The sequence below is a fragment of the Puntigrus tetrazona genome, chromosome 23, assembly GCF_018831695.1.
Source record: "Puntigrus tetrazona isolate hp1 chromosome 23, ASM1883169v1, whole genome shotgun sequence".
NCBI classification, from domain to species: domain Eukaryota; kingdom Metazoa; phylum Chordata; class Actinopteri; order Cypriniformes; family Cyprinidae; genus Puntigrus; species Puntigrus tetrazona.
The window spans coordinates 16,101,211-16,116,711 of record NC_056721.1 but is presented as its reverse complement, the minus strand read 5'-3'; the positions used below and the strand labels follow the sequence as shown (position 1 = coordinate 16,116,711).

Genomic DNA, 15,501 nt, shown 5'->3' with positions numbered 1-15,501 from the left:
CTGCTAAATTGTTAAGTTGTTAATTGCTAAATTGTTCCATGCTCAAAACAATTTCTCAGCAAAAAGGATTTCAACCAGTCATGTGGAAACAGTTAGTGTGTGCTGCTGTTAATAGAAGTCTGAGAAAAGACAGAACTCAAAATCACACATTTCATGGGAACAGGGAAAATAAATACACAAATGCTGTTCAAATAACAGTTCTTCTTCTCCTCTCCTCAGATCTGAGGAGCGCCAGCTGTGTCTGAAAACACTAGCCAAGAAAGCAGACTGAAAAGGTCTCCAAAGGAAACCTGCATGGACATTTTCTATCATGTGTTATGATGCAGTCTAAGTTAATATTATTCTTGGAACTTATTTCTTGATCATGTTATGAATGAAAGATGGGATTTGTGTTTCCATCGTATCTGTAAGAGCTGTCATGCTGATAGATTCCTTTCTGCCTCACTGGACCATATGGGAGGCTTCAAGCTTTAGAGGGAGATGTCACCATAACCTTAGGCTGCCCTGCCCTCAGCAGTGTCCCATCATATAAACCAAATGTCCATCTGTGTCCACTCTACTTAAAAGAAACGTATTGCCTTGGGATCACCGGACTTGCTTATCATGATGTTTTTATGCGTATTATTTTCAGGATTCCAGTCTGAATTCTATGTGAATTTGTGAAAATGGACTTACATTTGCACATAAATATCCAGCATATGTAAAATTTCACACTTTCATTCAGCAGAGGGTGCATACAATTCATCAAAAGTAATAGTATAAAGATGCTTACAAGATTTAAAAAAAAAAAGATTGTACAAGTAATTTAACATTATTAATTTTTTGAGCATCAAATCAGAATGATTTCTGAATGATCACATGATGCAGAAGACTGGAGTAATGATGCTGATAATTCAGCTTCGCCATCACAGGAAAAAGTTATGTTTTAAAATATATGCAAATAGAAAACGGTTAATTTTTACGGTATTGCTGTATTTTACTGCAATTCTGATATTAGACAATTTAGCAATCCCAAACTTTTGAATGGTAACATAAATGCAAAAACTAGCATTTTCAGAAAATAACAGTTCTTTATTCAACCCTTGCGATGTTTCAAACCTACATTTTCCTTTTGGTTACAAGCTCAGATCTTTCAGATTGGGGCTACATCACCTGAATGTCAGCATCAACCTCAAACCCGCAATGACATTTTCAATGATAAACAAAATAACCAATACTTTTTCATGCATCCATTTATTTTGAGCAACGATACAGTGCTTCAATTTCACGTAAAAAGCACAAGCTGAGTTACAGAGATCGCTTTTGAGATGCGATTTGCTCAGAAGTCACATGAATCCTCTACGAAGTTCTATTCATAAGCAACCAGCTATGAGAAAAAAACAGACGTGGAAAAAATGAAAGGTCTTGCAGCAACAGGAAAACAGCTATGAGAGCACATTCCAAGTGAACCCCGGCTTAGACAATGAGGGGTGGGACAAAACTGTATATTTTAAAATCTGTAATCTAACCCCTAAATCAAGAACATTGCTCAACGTTTGCTTTACACTTATCGAGATGGACTCGTCGGGAGTCGATCGGGGAATGTTTATTTCCAAGCGGAAGAAGTCTGTTTCGTCTTCGAGAAGCGGTTTCTTGTTTTCGGTTTATCAGCTCGAGATTTGACTGGAGATATATGCCACGACTCGACGTGCTCTGCGTTACGGCGATCTACGCGACATTTCGCTCGGGGAAATGGGGCAGATCGGACTGTAAGTGAATGAAAACTTAACCGTGGAGAGTTTAACTGAAGAGTTTACGCCGAGAGTACCAGGATGTGGAAAAAGTTAAGGATCCAGCACATCTGGATATGAGTTGCGCCGCTGATTTCCCTACAGTCGCCGTTAGAAGATAATGGTTTTATGCTTTGAGTAATGAGAGACGAGTTTCATAAACTGATGCAGTTTGATCAACTTCATTCGTGAGTGAGCGCAAGACGAAAATCAGGTAAAACACCTTTCTTGTTTTCTAATCTATTTTTATCTCTCTCTCTCTCTCGCTCTCTTTCTAGCTTACTCTCTGAATTGCTTTTACTGTTAAAGTGCCGTAATTCATTCATATTTTGAATACTATTTAAAGTGTAAAGTTGATAATGTTTTGAATTAAAAGGTCATGAATAGTTGGGTCATTCCATATTTATAATTGTACATGACTGAAATTGCATTGCATTTAATAGACTGGAGTAATGATGAGGAAAATCCACGTTTGCCAACAGAAATAAATTGCATTTGAAAACGTATTCAAGTAGAAAACAGTTAGAAATGTTTCACAGTATTACTGTTTTGTCCAGTATTTTTAATCGAATAAATTAATCCTTGGTGAGGAGAAGAGACATCTTTTAAAAACATCTTTTGTAGTGTATATATATATATATATATATATATATATATATATATATATATATATATATATATATATATATATATATAAAAAACCGTGCAGAGCCATTAAGTTCCCCCGGTCTCGAGAACACAAGGTTGGAGGAAAAAATAAACCCACCCATCTAGGGCGAGCAGAAAAATATAAACATATTTAATCCTGTTTTGTTGGGTATCCTAATGAGTACAGGCTAAAATGGGTTAAATAATATCTTAAATTAACTTATTAATTTAAATTCATTAACGTCACTCCCCCAAAGGAAATCTTATTTTATTTTCTGTATTGTTTTGAAACAATATAATACAGGTGCATTTTTAAACATTACAGAGGGCAAACCATGCAGGACAATGACAGAAATATGATTTGCTGTTAGAATATAATTTCCTGTTCCGTATAGTTAAACATGTCACTATTTTGGTAGAATGCTAAAAACACGTAACCTTTTTTATAAAAACAGCGCAGTATCTGAGACTGGAATGATGCTGTCATACTAACAAATATGAACAAGACATTAGAATCAAATAATTTAACCATTACCGTAGTTTAAATACCAGTATTCTGTGCATACTGTGTGTTTTGCATGTCAGAATCTTTGTTGCACTCACTGACACAAACAGAGCTCTAAATGAAACCCACATCTAGTTATCATGAACCATGAGGTCAGTTCATTTATCTCTATAACTGTGAAATGCTGGCGCTTACAAATACATTGAGGCGTACCAGTCCTTTTTAACTGGAGTCAAAACAGGCAAGTTCTTACAGCTGCAAGATGGAGTCAAAGATATGCTGCTGAATTCACCCTTAACTATTTCAAATTCCTACGTCAAATTCATTTCTTCAGGTTAACAATATGGGCTATTATACTTTTAGGAGGTCCTGCAGACATGCTATTCTCCACCTAAGCTATTTTAAACAGAAGTGTGTTATTATTGTACATGCAACTTTTTCATAGCTTAAAATAAACAAGTGAATGCAAAAAGTGAGTAAAGCGAAACCTAAGCCCTAAATGTTAAAATAAAAATGCCTTCTCCTCATATTACTCAACAGGATAAGTCACTTCAGCAGAAATAGAAATAGGCTAATAGTAACATGAATAAATGTAAACATAAATGACAAAAAGCTGTGAGAGCAAAAAGAATGAGTCCTGAGAAAAGTGGAAGGAGAATTAGAAAGTGTACTGTTCCCATGGGTCTTCAGACTGCTCTCATAGAGAATGCTGACAAGCAGGTCATCGAAACAGGAATTGCATTTCATCATGTCAACTTGAGGCTTAGATTCAAGACTGACACTATCTGATTTGAGAAACATCCTGGCAGCTTGGAAATAAAGATCAGTGTACCCAGATAGAAGAGAGCATTTCCAAAAGGGCGGGGTGGTTTTCCGCATTAAACGTGCCCCAGAGGGACTAGCAATTACCCATTTTATGTGCACTAAGTGTACGTGACAAATTTGTTTACACTGACCCACCTGCGTTTACACTGGTGGGTTTAAATAGAAGACTTAAGCGAATGCTTCTCAGACAAAGTGACTCATGCTGGAATCTCGCTGTATGTGTTTCTATATCATGAAGTGGTCATCATAATTTCCAGTTACCCTTTATTTGTGTGAGGGCTCGTATCCCGCCGTTCATTTATAGCAAATGTATTGCAGATAGCAACAAATGTCACAGATTAGATTCAATATTTAAGGGAACTTCTCCTAAGTTTTATGTGTGTGATATGTCTTCAGAAGGGAAGCACTGACTCACATCATCTCTGGCTCTAATTACAGATCCATTTCAAAACATCATGGCTGACTCTGTTTTTCCATGACATCACATAAGTATATAGTATACCTACTTTAATTATAGCGCTGGGACAATACAAAATGTTCTGTTTTTTTCATTATTCTGCAGTTATATAGTGATTACAAAAAACATCTAGACAATTTGGGACACGTGATCAGTATAAAATGTATAAATGTCATTGCTTTATACTAAAAAAACAAACAAAAAAGCAAGCATATATGCTATAATGCTAGAGATTTTCATATATTTTGAATTTGAATATTAGAATTCTGACAAAATCCCTAGCATTGCGGTATTTACGTTTTTTGGATACAATCTGGATTATCCCTTTCATCCCTTTCAGATAGCTTCCTCTTGCATCCACAGTTATTCATGTTGGATGTGGTTCATCCTTCTTGGTGGTATGCTCACATTATCCTGGATGCCGTGGCTCTTAATACGTCACAAAGACTTGCTGTCTGGGTCACAGATGCGCCAACAACACGTGTACCAACAATTTATCCTCTTTAGATTTTTGATATGTCACCCATAATTTTGTGTGCATTGCGATATTTGAAGCATATATTTTGGAAATATTTACATGCATATACATTTATATATTTATATTCTTATTATATATTTAATATAGAAACATAACACATTTTTCTTAAATATACACATACATGTAATCACAGATAATTAATATACACAGCACACACACATATATTATGTTAAGAAAAAAAATTCTTTGGATGGCATTAATTGCGATTCATTTTTTGACAGTAATTTTATTGTAAAAATTACTAGTGATATTTATTAGTTATATGCATATATATACATATAACCATCATTTTTCGCTTATCTGGGGCCAGGTCACTGGGGCAGCAGTCTAAGTAGACTTCCTTCTCCACAGACACTTCCTCCAGCTCTTCCAGGCCAGCCGAGAGACATAGTCTCTCCAGCGTGTCCTAGGTCTTCCCCAGGGCCTCCTTCCAGTGGGACATGCCCGGAACACCTCTCAAATCCCACCTCTGTCGGAGGCAGGAGATGAAGACCTCCCTGACAGGGGGTTCTGCCCAACAGACCCTCACAGTACGATTGGGCCAGCCGAGTCTGTCCAGCTTCCTCCCCGCCAACGGATCCAACTCACCACTAGGTGGTGATCAGTTTATAGCTTCGCCCCTCTATGTATATGTCCAAGACATATGGCCGGTCGATCATTGACCTCTGCCTAAGGGGGTCCTGATGCCAGGTGTACTGATGGACACCCTTATGCTTGAACATGGTGTACGTAATGGACAAACTGTGACTAGCACAGACTTATCCCCAACCCGAGGGCACAGGAAAATGACCCTCTCGTTCACTGGGGTACCTCAGGCTCCTTCCCTCTCAGAGAGGTAACATTCCATGTCCCTAAATCTAGATTCTGTGAACAAGGATTGGGTCGCCGTAGGTGGTGAGCCCACACAGGGTTGGCCTCCTCCACCATACCGGGCGACGTCACAAACTTGTTTACGCTTTTCTTCATAAAGGACTATGGACCCTCTTTGTAGATAGATTATAAAATACATTGGTATCAGGAAAATAAAAACTAAAATATATATGAGTATTTCTTATATCAGATATGTTTCATGTAATATTTTTAGTCAAATAATTTGATAACTAATCACCTATTGCTTGCTGAAAGCAACCTTGGCCAACATTTCAGCATGCAGGTTTTCCCTCCTTTTCATATAATAGGTTTTCACTCAGCCATTTTGCTTGCGTGACCAGTCCTAGAGGAACAAGCAATCCAGAGTATCTGGACGGCTAGTCGGGTGCGGCCTCTGAATGGCAGGAAGTATAGCCATCAATATTTACTCTGCGTGTGCAGCAGCCAGAGTGTCTGCGAGGACCAGCGAGGCCTCCACTGAAGTCCTCTCCCACCCATTCTGACTATAATTGCAACACAGACAGACTGACTGGACCCTCTCCATCTGTCCTTCTTTAACTCATGACTTCCTTTGGTGCGGACAGGGGATATTGAGCTACTTTCTATTAGGGCTTGTAAAGAGATTCTAACACTACATGTCACTGTATGATTATGCCATTAAATGGCTCCAGCATGAAGCGATGTCTTGTAAATGCCAGATCCTCGAAGGATGGGGAAAGGGAGCATGGGATATATGCATAAGAATAAATGAAAGGAGCTGGAGGTGCACTCTCTTACGCTCTATTCCCTCTTTCCTAGACATGAAGGCTTCTGAGATGCTCGCTGTACTGTTTGTTTTGGTGCATTCGAGGAGTTACACAACTCTCGCAGGTGAGGTTATATAATTGCTGTCACACACAATTTTATGTATGCATATTTCTGCATACACGAAAACCAGCCGGGTGATGTAGATATTTGTTTCCTGAGTAGACAATAAGCCAGAGGAAGTATGTATCTTCCTGCTCTGCTTGGACATCTTGTTAGACACAGTTGCAAACAAACACGTTTCTTTTTTCAGATCACGTTCAGATGACAGACCCTCCCCCAGAGAATAGTGAGTACATATAATCAACTACCGAAATACTGCGATTTTATTCACGGATAAAATTGCTACTTACATTATGCCTTTCTTGTCCATAGATGAAGGCGAGGAGGGCCATTTACAGTGCAGCTGTGAGAACACAGTTTGTGAAAACAACACCTGCAGGGGCCGTATCTGTTTCTACAGTTCAGTCCATGAGCGGGTAGTCAGGGGCTGTTTTCCCACCCGCGAGCAGTGTCATGTGCCCAAAGTACCTGAAGTGTATACCGAGTGCTGCGTCACACACTTCTGTAATGCAAACCTCACTATGCCTGAAAAAACAGGTAAGTCACTTTTTAGCAGTTACTCGTTTTACAGTCAATACAGAGATTAATTAGTAAAACTTAAAAACTCTTTTGCGTTGGTTGGCCTGACATTTATGGAAGTTTGCTCTTTGCTGCCTCTTACTGTTGTGTTGGTGTTTAACAGGGTTAAATTAAACTTGCACTGTAAAATTTTTAGCAACATGTCCACAGAAACATTACAATGAATCAGTTTCTGACTTTATCTGAATTGTTATTTTTTTTATATAACTAGTTTTATAGTCCAAGAAAATGTACCTATTTATTTTATGTTATTTATATGTTACCTCAATTAGGATTTATTATTTGGGCATCATAAGAATTGCTATTTTTATAGTAAAAAAATGATTGACTGGTGTTTATCAATCACTAAAAGCACACTTTACAACATAATTGCCTGTATTAATAACATCATATGGTAATAGGGTCATGCAGTGATAAGCATATATAAAAAGTAGGCCTCTATATAACAGTAAAATGTGGAACACAACAACATTTGCCAAAGTTGAACCTTTTAAAAGGACATAAAATGTGGCTATGCAGCATTTTTTTTAGCTAGTCTGGTACAGTCACGTTATTGTCTGTTGTGTCTGTTTCCAGTGGAAAAGCCCATCAGAGTGATTCTGCTGGTGGGACTGCCGTTGCTGGTGCTGCTGGTGTTGTCGATGGCAGGCTGTGGGCTCGTGTTGTGGCTGCGTACGAGGGGACAGCACCACCAGCTGGTGGAGCACGACCCTTCCATGCTCAAAGTCCCCAGTGGAGGGGACCTAACATATGGGGTAAAACACTACTGCTGGGTGTTATTCACAGATTCGAACTAATCTCAGTGTCTTCACTTTATAATTTGTAATGAGCTAGAGGAAAATCTCTGTTGTTCCTCATAGGCAATAGTGTGATTCAATGAAGAGTAAATGTTATCAACGGAGAAAGATACCTTTGTAATTTCAAATACGTTTAGAATGTCGTAAACTGTGCTTAAGAGACCAAACTTTGTAATTAAAAGAGGAGAAACATCTGAGACAAAGTCTTTTAGTTGATTTTAGTTAGTCTTTTTAGCAGCCTTTAAGCAAAATGCTCCTTTGAGTTGTGACTCAAATTGTGTGCAATTTGTTTTGTTGGGTTAGTAATCTAAGTGCATGTAATTCTCCTTTTTAGGACATATTTGATGAGTTTTGTACGTCGGGCAGTGGGACCGGCCTGCCTTATCTGGTGCAGAGGACCATGGCTCGACAGATCTCTCTGGTTGAGTGTGTTGGTGAGAGAACATTCATATGTCATTACACAATGCTGCCTTGGCAGAGTTTGAAACAACTGTAGGGTGACGCTATGAAGTCTAGGAGTTTGTGTCATCCTGCATACATTTTTCTCTTAAATACATGCTTGACAACACTGAATGTGATTGAGATAGTGGTGACTGGTTTAAATGTTCCTTAAATTTAAATACTTTAATATTTTAAATGCTACCTTAAATTACCAAATACAGTTTTTTACACTTACAGATTACACTAATTTAAATCATATTCTTATTAATAATAATAAAAAATCCATCAACATAAATATGATGATTTATTGTAACATTATTACTATTATTATCTTATTAATCTTATTAATAATAAATAATAATTTAATGTGTTGTAACAATATTTTATTATTATTATCTTCATACTTTAAACATAACCATTAACATTTGTTGTAACAGTATTTTAAATATTATCTATAATATCAAATATTGTATTGTTATTAAATTGGATATTCAATTATATTTAAATTCTAATAAAAAGTTATTAAAAAATTTATAATTATTTATCATATAAAACAGATAATACTGATTATCACTGTACATCACAATAATATGCATTTAATTTCAGTATTAATGTTCCCCTTTTCTGAATTTTTCTGACAGGTAAAGGGCGTTATGGAGAAGTATGGAGAGGTACCTGGATGGGAGAGAGTGTGGCTGTCAAGATTTTCTCCTCTCGTGATGAACAATCCTGGTTTAGAGAGACTGAAATCTATAACACGGTCCAACTAAGGCATGAAAACATCTTGGGTAAGTTCCACCCACACTGCATTTTTCATTGCTTGTGTGGGAAGGGATCGTTCTGAGAGTACCGCTGAAGCCACAATATGTTCTGATTTACCCAATGTTACAAAATGTTTGATTCAAAATGTAATATTTCAATGTTCTCCGCACGGCAATCAGGCTTCATAGCATCGGACATGACATCTAAAAACTCCAGCACTCAGCTGTGGCTCGTCACGCACTTCCATGAGTTGGGCTCCCTCTACGACTTCCTGCAGAACAGCAAGCTGGACCCCGAGGGCTGCCTGCGCATGTGCCTGTCCATCGCCAGCGGCCTTGTGCACCTCCACACCGAGATCTTCAGTACGCAGGGCAAACCGGCCATTGCACACCGAGACCTGAAGAGCCGCAACATTCTGGTGAAGAGAAATGGACAGTGCTGCATTGCAGACCTCGGTGAGAAATTAGAAAGAAAAAAAAGAAAAGTGTAGTACATAACACAAACACCTAAGAGCGTGCTAAATCAGTCAGAACACCACAGCATAAAACCACATAAAAAATGAAACATTTAGGCAACCGCATAGCAACACCCTGGCAACTACCTTAATCATTTGCAATTTTCCTAAACAGTATTTATTCATAAATCTCAAGAAGCGATTCTAACCTGTAGTCTAGAAACAGTAATGTTAGCACAATACCCATCAAATAAACTGCAATAAGTTTGTGCTTTTTTACTTTTTATATGAAACTTAATTACAGTTAATTCAATTAATTATTCAATTATTGTAATTACTGTTTTGCCGGTGTTTAATGTGGAGCGACAGATTGCTGTAGTACCTCAGTTCAAAACGCGTATGAACTGATCATGTCCTCCACTATAATATCAGTTTCAGCATGAAATAAACAGGTATGTTAAAAGAAAAGTACAACTCAATCAGTAGTTCAGCTGTGTGAAGACATGAGTATAAAAGCTTGTAAACAATGTCACGGTATTTTACATCAGAAATACATTTAATGATTTTTAGTCTACTAAAAAAATTACTTAAACATTTTGCTAAATATATGCACCATATCACATATTCATGATCATTTACTGTCAATGTTTAATTTGTGTTTGATTACACACATCAGGTTTTTATGACAGCCACTATTTATATTTATAAAAAGATTATTGGAACTATTATTACAAAAATGTAAGAATATACACAAGAATGTGTATATCAATCAGTTTATTTTAGCCTTCAATATAATAGTAATGTAGTACCAACCTAAACCATTGTTTTACAGCACTACTAATTTTACTGAATCAGAAATGTAATCAAAACGAAAGCTTATGAGTCAGAATCAAATCAAACTGTGAAACATGTGTCAAAACCCAGCCTTACTAATTAACAACCTAACAACAACCAAAGCAACTTTGATGCCAAATAAAAACATAAAAACTCAGAATATTTAAGCAACTGCATATTAACAATACCCCGGAAAACACCCCAAACTAGGGTGCCCATACGTGCCACTTTTCCCAGACGCATCCTAGCCAGCATTTCAGTTTTCTTTGATTTAAAGTACCTTGAGAGTGTTTTGAAAAATTTTTGGGAATACAGAAATCCTGGAAAAGGACATATCCGGGTAAATTGGCGCGTATGGTCACTCTACCCAAAACACTGTACCAACCGCCTAACAACCACCAGAGCAACTTACAATCAAAAGAGCACCTTTCAACTGCATAAACGCATGCTAAAACACCACAGCACATCTGCTATCAAATAAAACCACTCTGAAACTTTTACACATATCATAGCAACATCCTGGCAACCACCTAGCAATGCCTAAAGCAACTTTGCAACTGCATGAAAGCATGATAAAGACAGAACACATAAGAATCCACAGAGCAACACCCTGGCAACAATAAGAGCACTTTGGTTATTTTTTTCTTATTTTGGCAAAAAAGGGTACAATTGAGTTTATAGCAAATAATTTGTAGTTTTTCTATTTAAACATAAGGTCTTCTGTGTGCTCTCTCAGGCTTGGCTGTCATTCACTCTCAGTCTAATGATTATCTGGATGTGGGCAACAACCCGAGGGTGGGCACCAAGCGTTACATGGCACCAGAGGTTTTGGACGAAAGTATTCGCGTTGACGTTTTTGAGTCTTATAAACAAACTGACATCTGGGCCCTGGGACTCGTCTTGTGGGAGATAACTCGTCGAACTATTGTAAACGGTAAGATGCGGTGATTATTTTATAAAACTTTATTTGGTGGCACCACTACTGTGCTCTTGTGACTTGGAATTATTTTAATTATGGATGGAGCCACATACAGTATTGATAGCAAAAACTTTAATATGCAGATACTTATCAAATAATAATTGAATAGCGTTTCGTTGCACATTCCAGCTTTCACTGAAAAGTTCTCTGAATGCAGGATCTCCGTGTTCTAACTAACTTTTGGTTTTCTGTTGCTAAGCAACAATTTTCACCATTCCAATAGATGTGATAGACTTCTCTCTTTATTTTTTCTCATAAGTTTTTTCATCTTACTTCCCCTCCATCCATCCCTCCCTCAGTTTTTCTCCAGTCTGTCTCCTCTATTCACCCACGATTAGCTGTCCAATAATTATAAACAATCTTATCTGGTGTCAGCACTCCCGCTCATGTAGTCCAGATGCACTTGTTCTCTTTTTTCTCATTCTCTCTCACACACACACATACTTTTTAAGAAGCTTTTAATCAACCCCTTATATAATTTTTATGTACTGTGAAATATTAGTCACATGCATCTTGCTTGTAGTACACAATAGATGTATCAGTAAGATTATTTAATGTTTTTGAAATAACTCTTTTGTTCACCAATAGTGCATTTATTTAACTGGTAGCACAATTTAATATGACTGTTTTTATTTGAATACATTTTAAACTTTAATTTATTCTTGTGCTGGCAAAGATGAATTTTTAGCAGCATTAATATTATTCATATTTTTGTGGACACTGCAATGGATTTTTAAGGACTCTTTGATGAATATAAAGTTTACAATTTGAAATATAATGTTTTTGCAACATTATAAATGTCTGTCACTTTGGATCTATTTAATGTCTCCTTTATGAATGAAAGTATTAACTTCTATCATTTAAAATAAATCTTACAGGCTCGCCCTATGTAAGCTCCAATTTGCATTTTTTAAAATTCTGTTTTACATAAAAAAGCTAAATAATAGCTTTTTTAATAGTCTCACTGTAGCTTTTTACCCCATAATGTCAGCTGCCATATGCTGCTCATAGACTCCCTGGATAATTTCCAGTCATCCTCCCACAGAAATATTAGTACTGCCAACCTTCAAACTCCCAAACCACTGTTTTATAGATATGGTCAGAAGAGACTTTCAGTCTCGGCACACATCTGCATTTTTGTCAGTAAAAAATTCTAATGCAATGTAGTCAGCAAACGTTGACAAAAACCCATAAAATCCCTTCATTCTGTGGTTTTCTCAGGGATTGTGGAGGAGTACAGACCGCCGTTCTTTGACGTGGTGCCCTCTGACCCCAGTTTCGAGGAGATGAAGAAAGTGGTGTGTGTGGACCAACACAGGCCCAGTCTCCACAATCGACTACATTCTCATCCGGTAAGATAGTCAAACATGCCAGAGATACAGACTCAGTGACTCGGAAGACTTGGACTCCAGTCAGACTCTACACAAGGCTTTGCTTTGACAGCTGCAATCTGGAGCAATTTGTTAGGAAAGCATTAAATGTGTGTGGGACAAAATATTCTATCAGTCTATGATGTCACTGAAAAGAATCTTGTGGGCTTTAATTTAAGGCTTGCCGTAGAGAGCGTATTTATATACATACGCTGCATAGAAAATAGATGGAAATTTACATTTATCCTGCTTAATGCCATAATCAAGACAGAGAAAAGCAGCTATTCAGCAGCCATGTGAAGAGCAGCTGACTTACAGGCTAGTTGCTAAATTTATTGCGATTTGCGCTTGAAAATAATTCTTCCTTGTTGAAACCGTTTGTCATATTAGATTGTTTTGTGTTTGCCACAAACACGAACTCCTACAGTGTATCTAGTCACATTCCAAAAAACGCAAGCAACTCAGTTTTGAAATATAAATCCGATATGACACGTATTTTAAAGCTGGTAAGACACATAGACACAGTTCTCACAGAATCCTGTTGCTTTGTGTAAGAAGTTGATTTGCAATTCAAGCCTGGGACGTTTCGTGTCTATTTTGGTAGTTTGATTTGAACTCCAGTCGCTTACACATTATACACTTACACTTATACGTTTATAAAATAAGACAAACATGCAATCTTTAAAAATGACTAAATAAATGACTATTTTTTTCCCGTTTTGTTTATTATCTAAGATCCTGTCTGCAATTGCGAAGATTATGAAAGAGTGCTGGTTCCAAAGTTCTTCAGCTCGACTCACTGCTCTGCGTGTGAGAAAGACCCTCTCCAAACTGGACCAGGACCATGACTACGACATCGACAAGCTCAAACTGGACCTCTAAAATAAACCTCCTTTCGTGCATAGCCAAGGAAGTTGAATTCTAATGGACCCACATGACATATTTATCCATCTGAGTACTTTTAGACTCTTTTAAGCCTTTCAAGCTTCTTGTTTAAAGGCTCCACTGAACATGGCTTATCTTATCATGACATTAGTTCACTGTGGGAAGTCTCTCCTCAAATATATACCCACATGAATGCTTTTCCAGGACCGGCATATTACAACAAGGTGACTCATTTGTTACTGAAATCAAAATAAGGCTGATGAATCCACCAAATTCTTTTTAGTATAGTGAGAGTGAGAAGGGTTTTTTTCAGTCAGGATGTGGGTCATTTTGGACTTCCTAACTGCTGTGTTTCCTGAAATTCTTAACTTCCTAAACATGACTGTAACCTAGAAAGGTTGGCAGATGCTTTAGACTGTTGCACTTATTTTTTGGAAGCTGTTTTTTGATTTCATGAAAGACTGGACCATCTTTTTAAGAACAAGAAATGCATCGCAACTTGCACCAAGTAAAATATAAACTGTTAAATATTTTTACACAATCAAAATTACAGTTTCAATACTCTTGCTGTGCTATATCATTTTTATAATGTACAATATAATTGCTTTTTTTAAAAATAATCATAAAAAAAATTGTATACAAGTTCTTTTGCACAAAATATTGTTATTTTCACTTCAAATAATAGTATTTAAGTATTAATAAAACTTCAGGATACTGAAGCAGACTCTGAAATTTTCTCTGCACCATAAGGGTCAAATACATTTTTGAGGGGGGAACAATAAAATAATGATAAAGTGTATCAATATATACATGAATGAAAAAAAATATATATATATATATATATATATATATATATATATATATATATATATATATATATATATAAACAAATAATTACAAAAAGCTAAATTTCACCTAAATTCATTGAACATTAACATGTACTTTTGTCCACTAGAGGGCATCATTAATTGCTCTTTTCTCCCCCAAAGTGTCACATCGGGTTCTTGTTGCCTTTTCTCTCAGCACAGCAAACTGTGCCACAGCCTGATCTGGTTCATGAATACAGGGTCACTTCAGACGTCCTTAAGGAGATATAAGGGATCTATTTCCTTTTTCCCTCAATCCATTTCTTATAAACCGTAAACAATGTGTATCCTGTCTTACAAGCCACGCAATCTCGCAATTGTTAGAATTGTTGTTCGGCATGAGAGACACTAAAAGACCCAACACCCCTTGGGAACTACCAAGACACACCTCGGTGTTGTTGAACAACATTTCACGGACACAATACTGAATGCATCCTTCACTATCATGTTTCAGACAGACCTATATTTACCCGGCGCAAATAGATATCTCACGTATCTTATTCATAGAAACGAGACTGCCAAATGGGTGTCTTTCCAGTATAAATCCCTTCCTACGCACACCGACACGCAGAGAAGGCCAAAAGAGCAGATGTTCCACTGATTGATGGATATTTATAAGATGTTTATCTCGGGTTTTTTTTTTTTTTTTTCCTGAGCCGAAGTTTCCCTTCAGCATGTCGCGTTTGTCTTGCTGTCAGACGGCATGGCGGAGTGAGAGGATGGGCATTGATTTCTGCCTGCCTGCCTGTTTATCTATATCTGCGCCCTCGCTATATCCATCTGTGGAGGAGCACAGAGAGGGGGCTTTGCTGGAGATAATTCTCCAACTCTGCCTGTCCGGGCAGACAGAGAGAGGGTTATTTTTAACAGGCGCACGGTGGCTGAGTAGAGTATCAATGCCCTGCTCTGGTAGGCCAGACCCTCCTGAAACGGTGTCCTTCTATCAGCTGTGACATTTTACACAGAGTGGACCCATTCCACACGCCTTTGTTTGGGAAAACTCGGATATGAACGCCCTGCTGAAATATGTGGATTGATAATTGAAAGATATGACC

The 15,501-nt window shown here is 37.3% G+C and overlaps 1 protein-coding gene across 1 annotated transcript; it reads left to right on the top strand.

Annotated features, from left to right (window-relative positions):
• Positions 1 to 1,427: 1,427 nt before the first annotated feature.
• acvrl1 (activin A receptor like type 1) lies at positions 1,428 to 14,304 on the top strand. The gene is made up of 11 exons (XM_043224814.1): positions 1,428 to 1,983; positions 6,411 to 6,482; positions 6,670 to 6,705; positions 6,792 to 7,016; positions 7,635 to 7,813; positions 8,190 to 8,289; positions 8,938 to 9,084; positions 9,238 to 9,513; positions 11,083 to 11,280; positions 12,547 to 12,677; positions 13,431 to 14,304. Exons 2-11 carry the CDS (start codon positions 6,413 to 6,415, stop codon positions 13,575 to 13,577), a joined length of 1,509 nt encoding a protein of 502 aa, XP_043080749.1. The 5' UTR covers positions 1,428 to 1,983; positions 6,411 to 6,412; the 3' UTR covers positions 13,578 to 14,304.
• Positions 14,305 to 15,501: the final 1,197 nt, after the last annotated feature.

What these genes read in the sequence shown, in the direction of transcription:
- acvrl1 (XM_043224814.1), top strand. Translation starts at nt 6,413, where the DNA reads ATGAAGGCTTCTGAGATGCTCGCTGTACTGTTTGTTTTGGTGCATTCG. An exon ending in CTCTCTGGTTGAGTGTGTTG is followed by an intron (nt 8,290 to 8,937) that starts GTGAGAGAACAT and finishes TTTTTCTGACAG; the next exon opens with GTAAAGGGCGTTATGGAGAA. An exon ending in ATCGACTACATTCTCATCCG is followed by an intron (nt 12,678 to 13,430) that starts GTAAGATAGTCA and finishes TTATTATCTAAG; the next exon opens with ATCCTGTCTGCAATTGCGAA.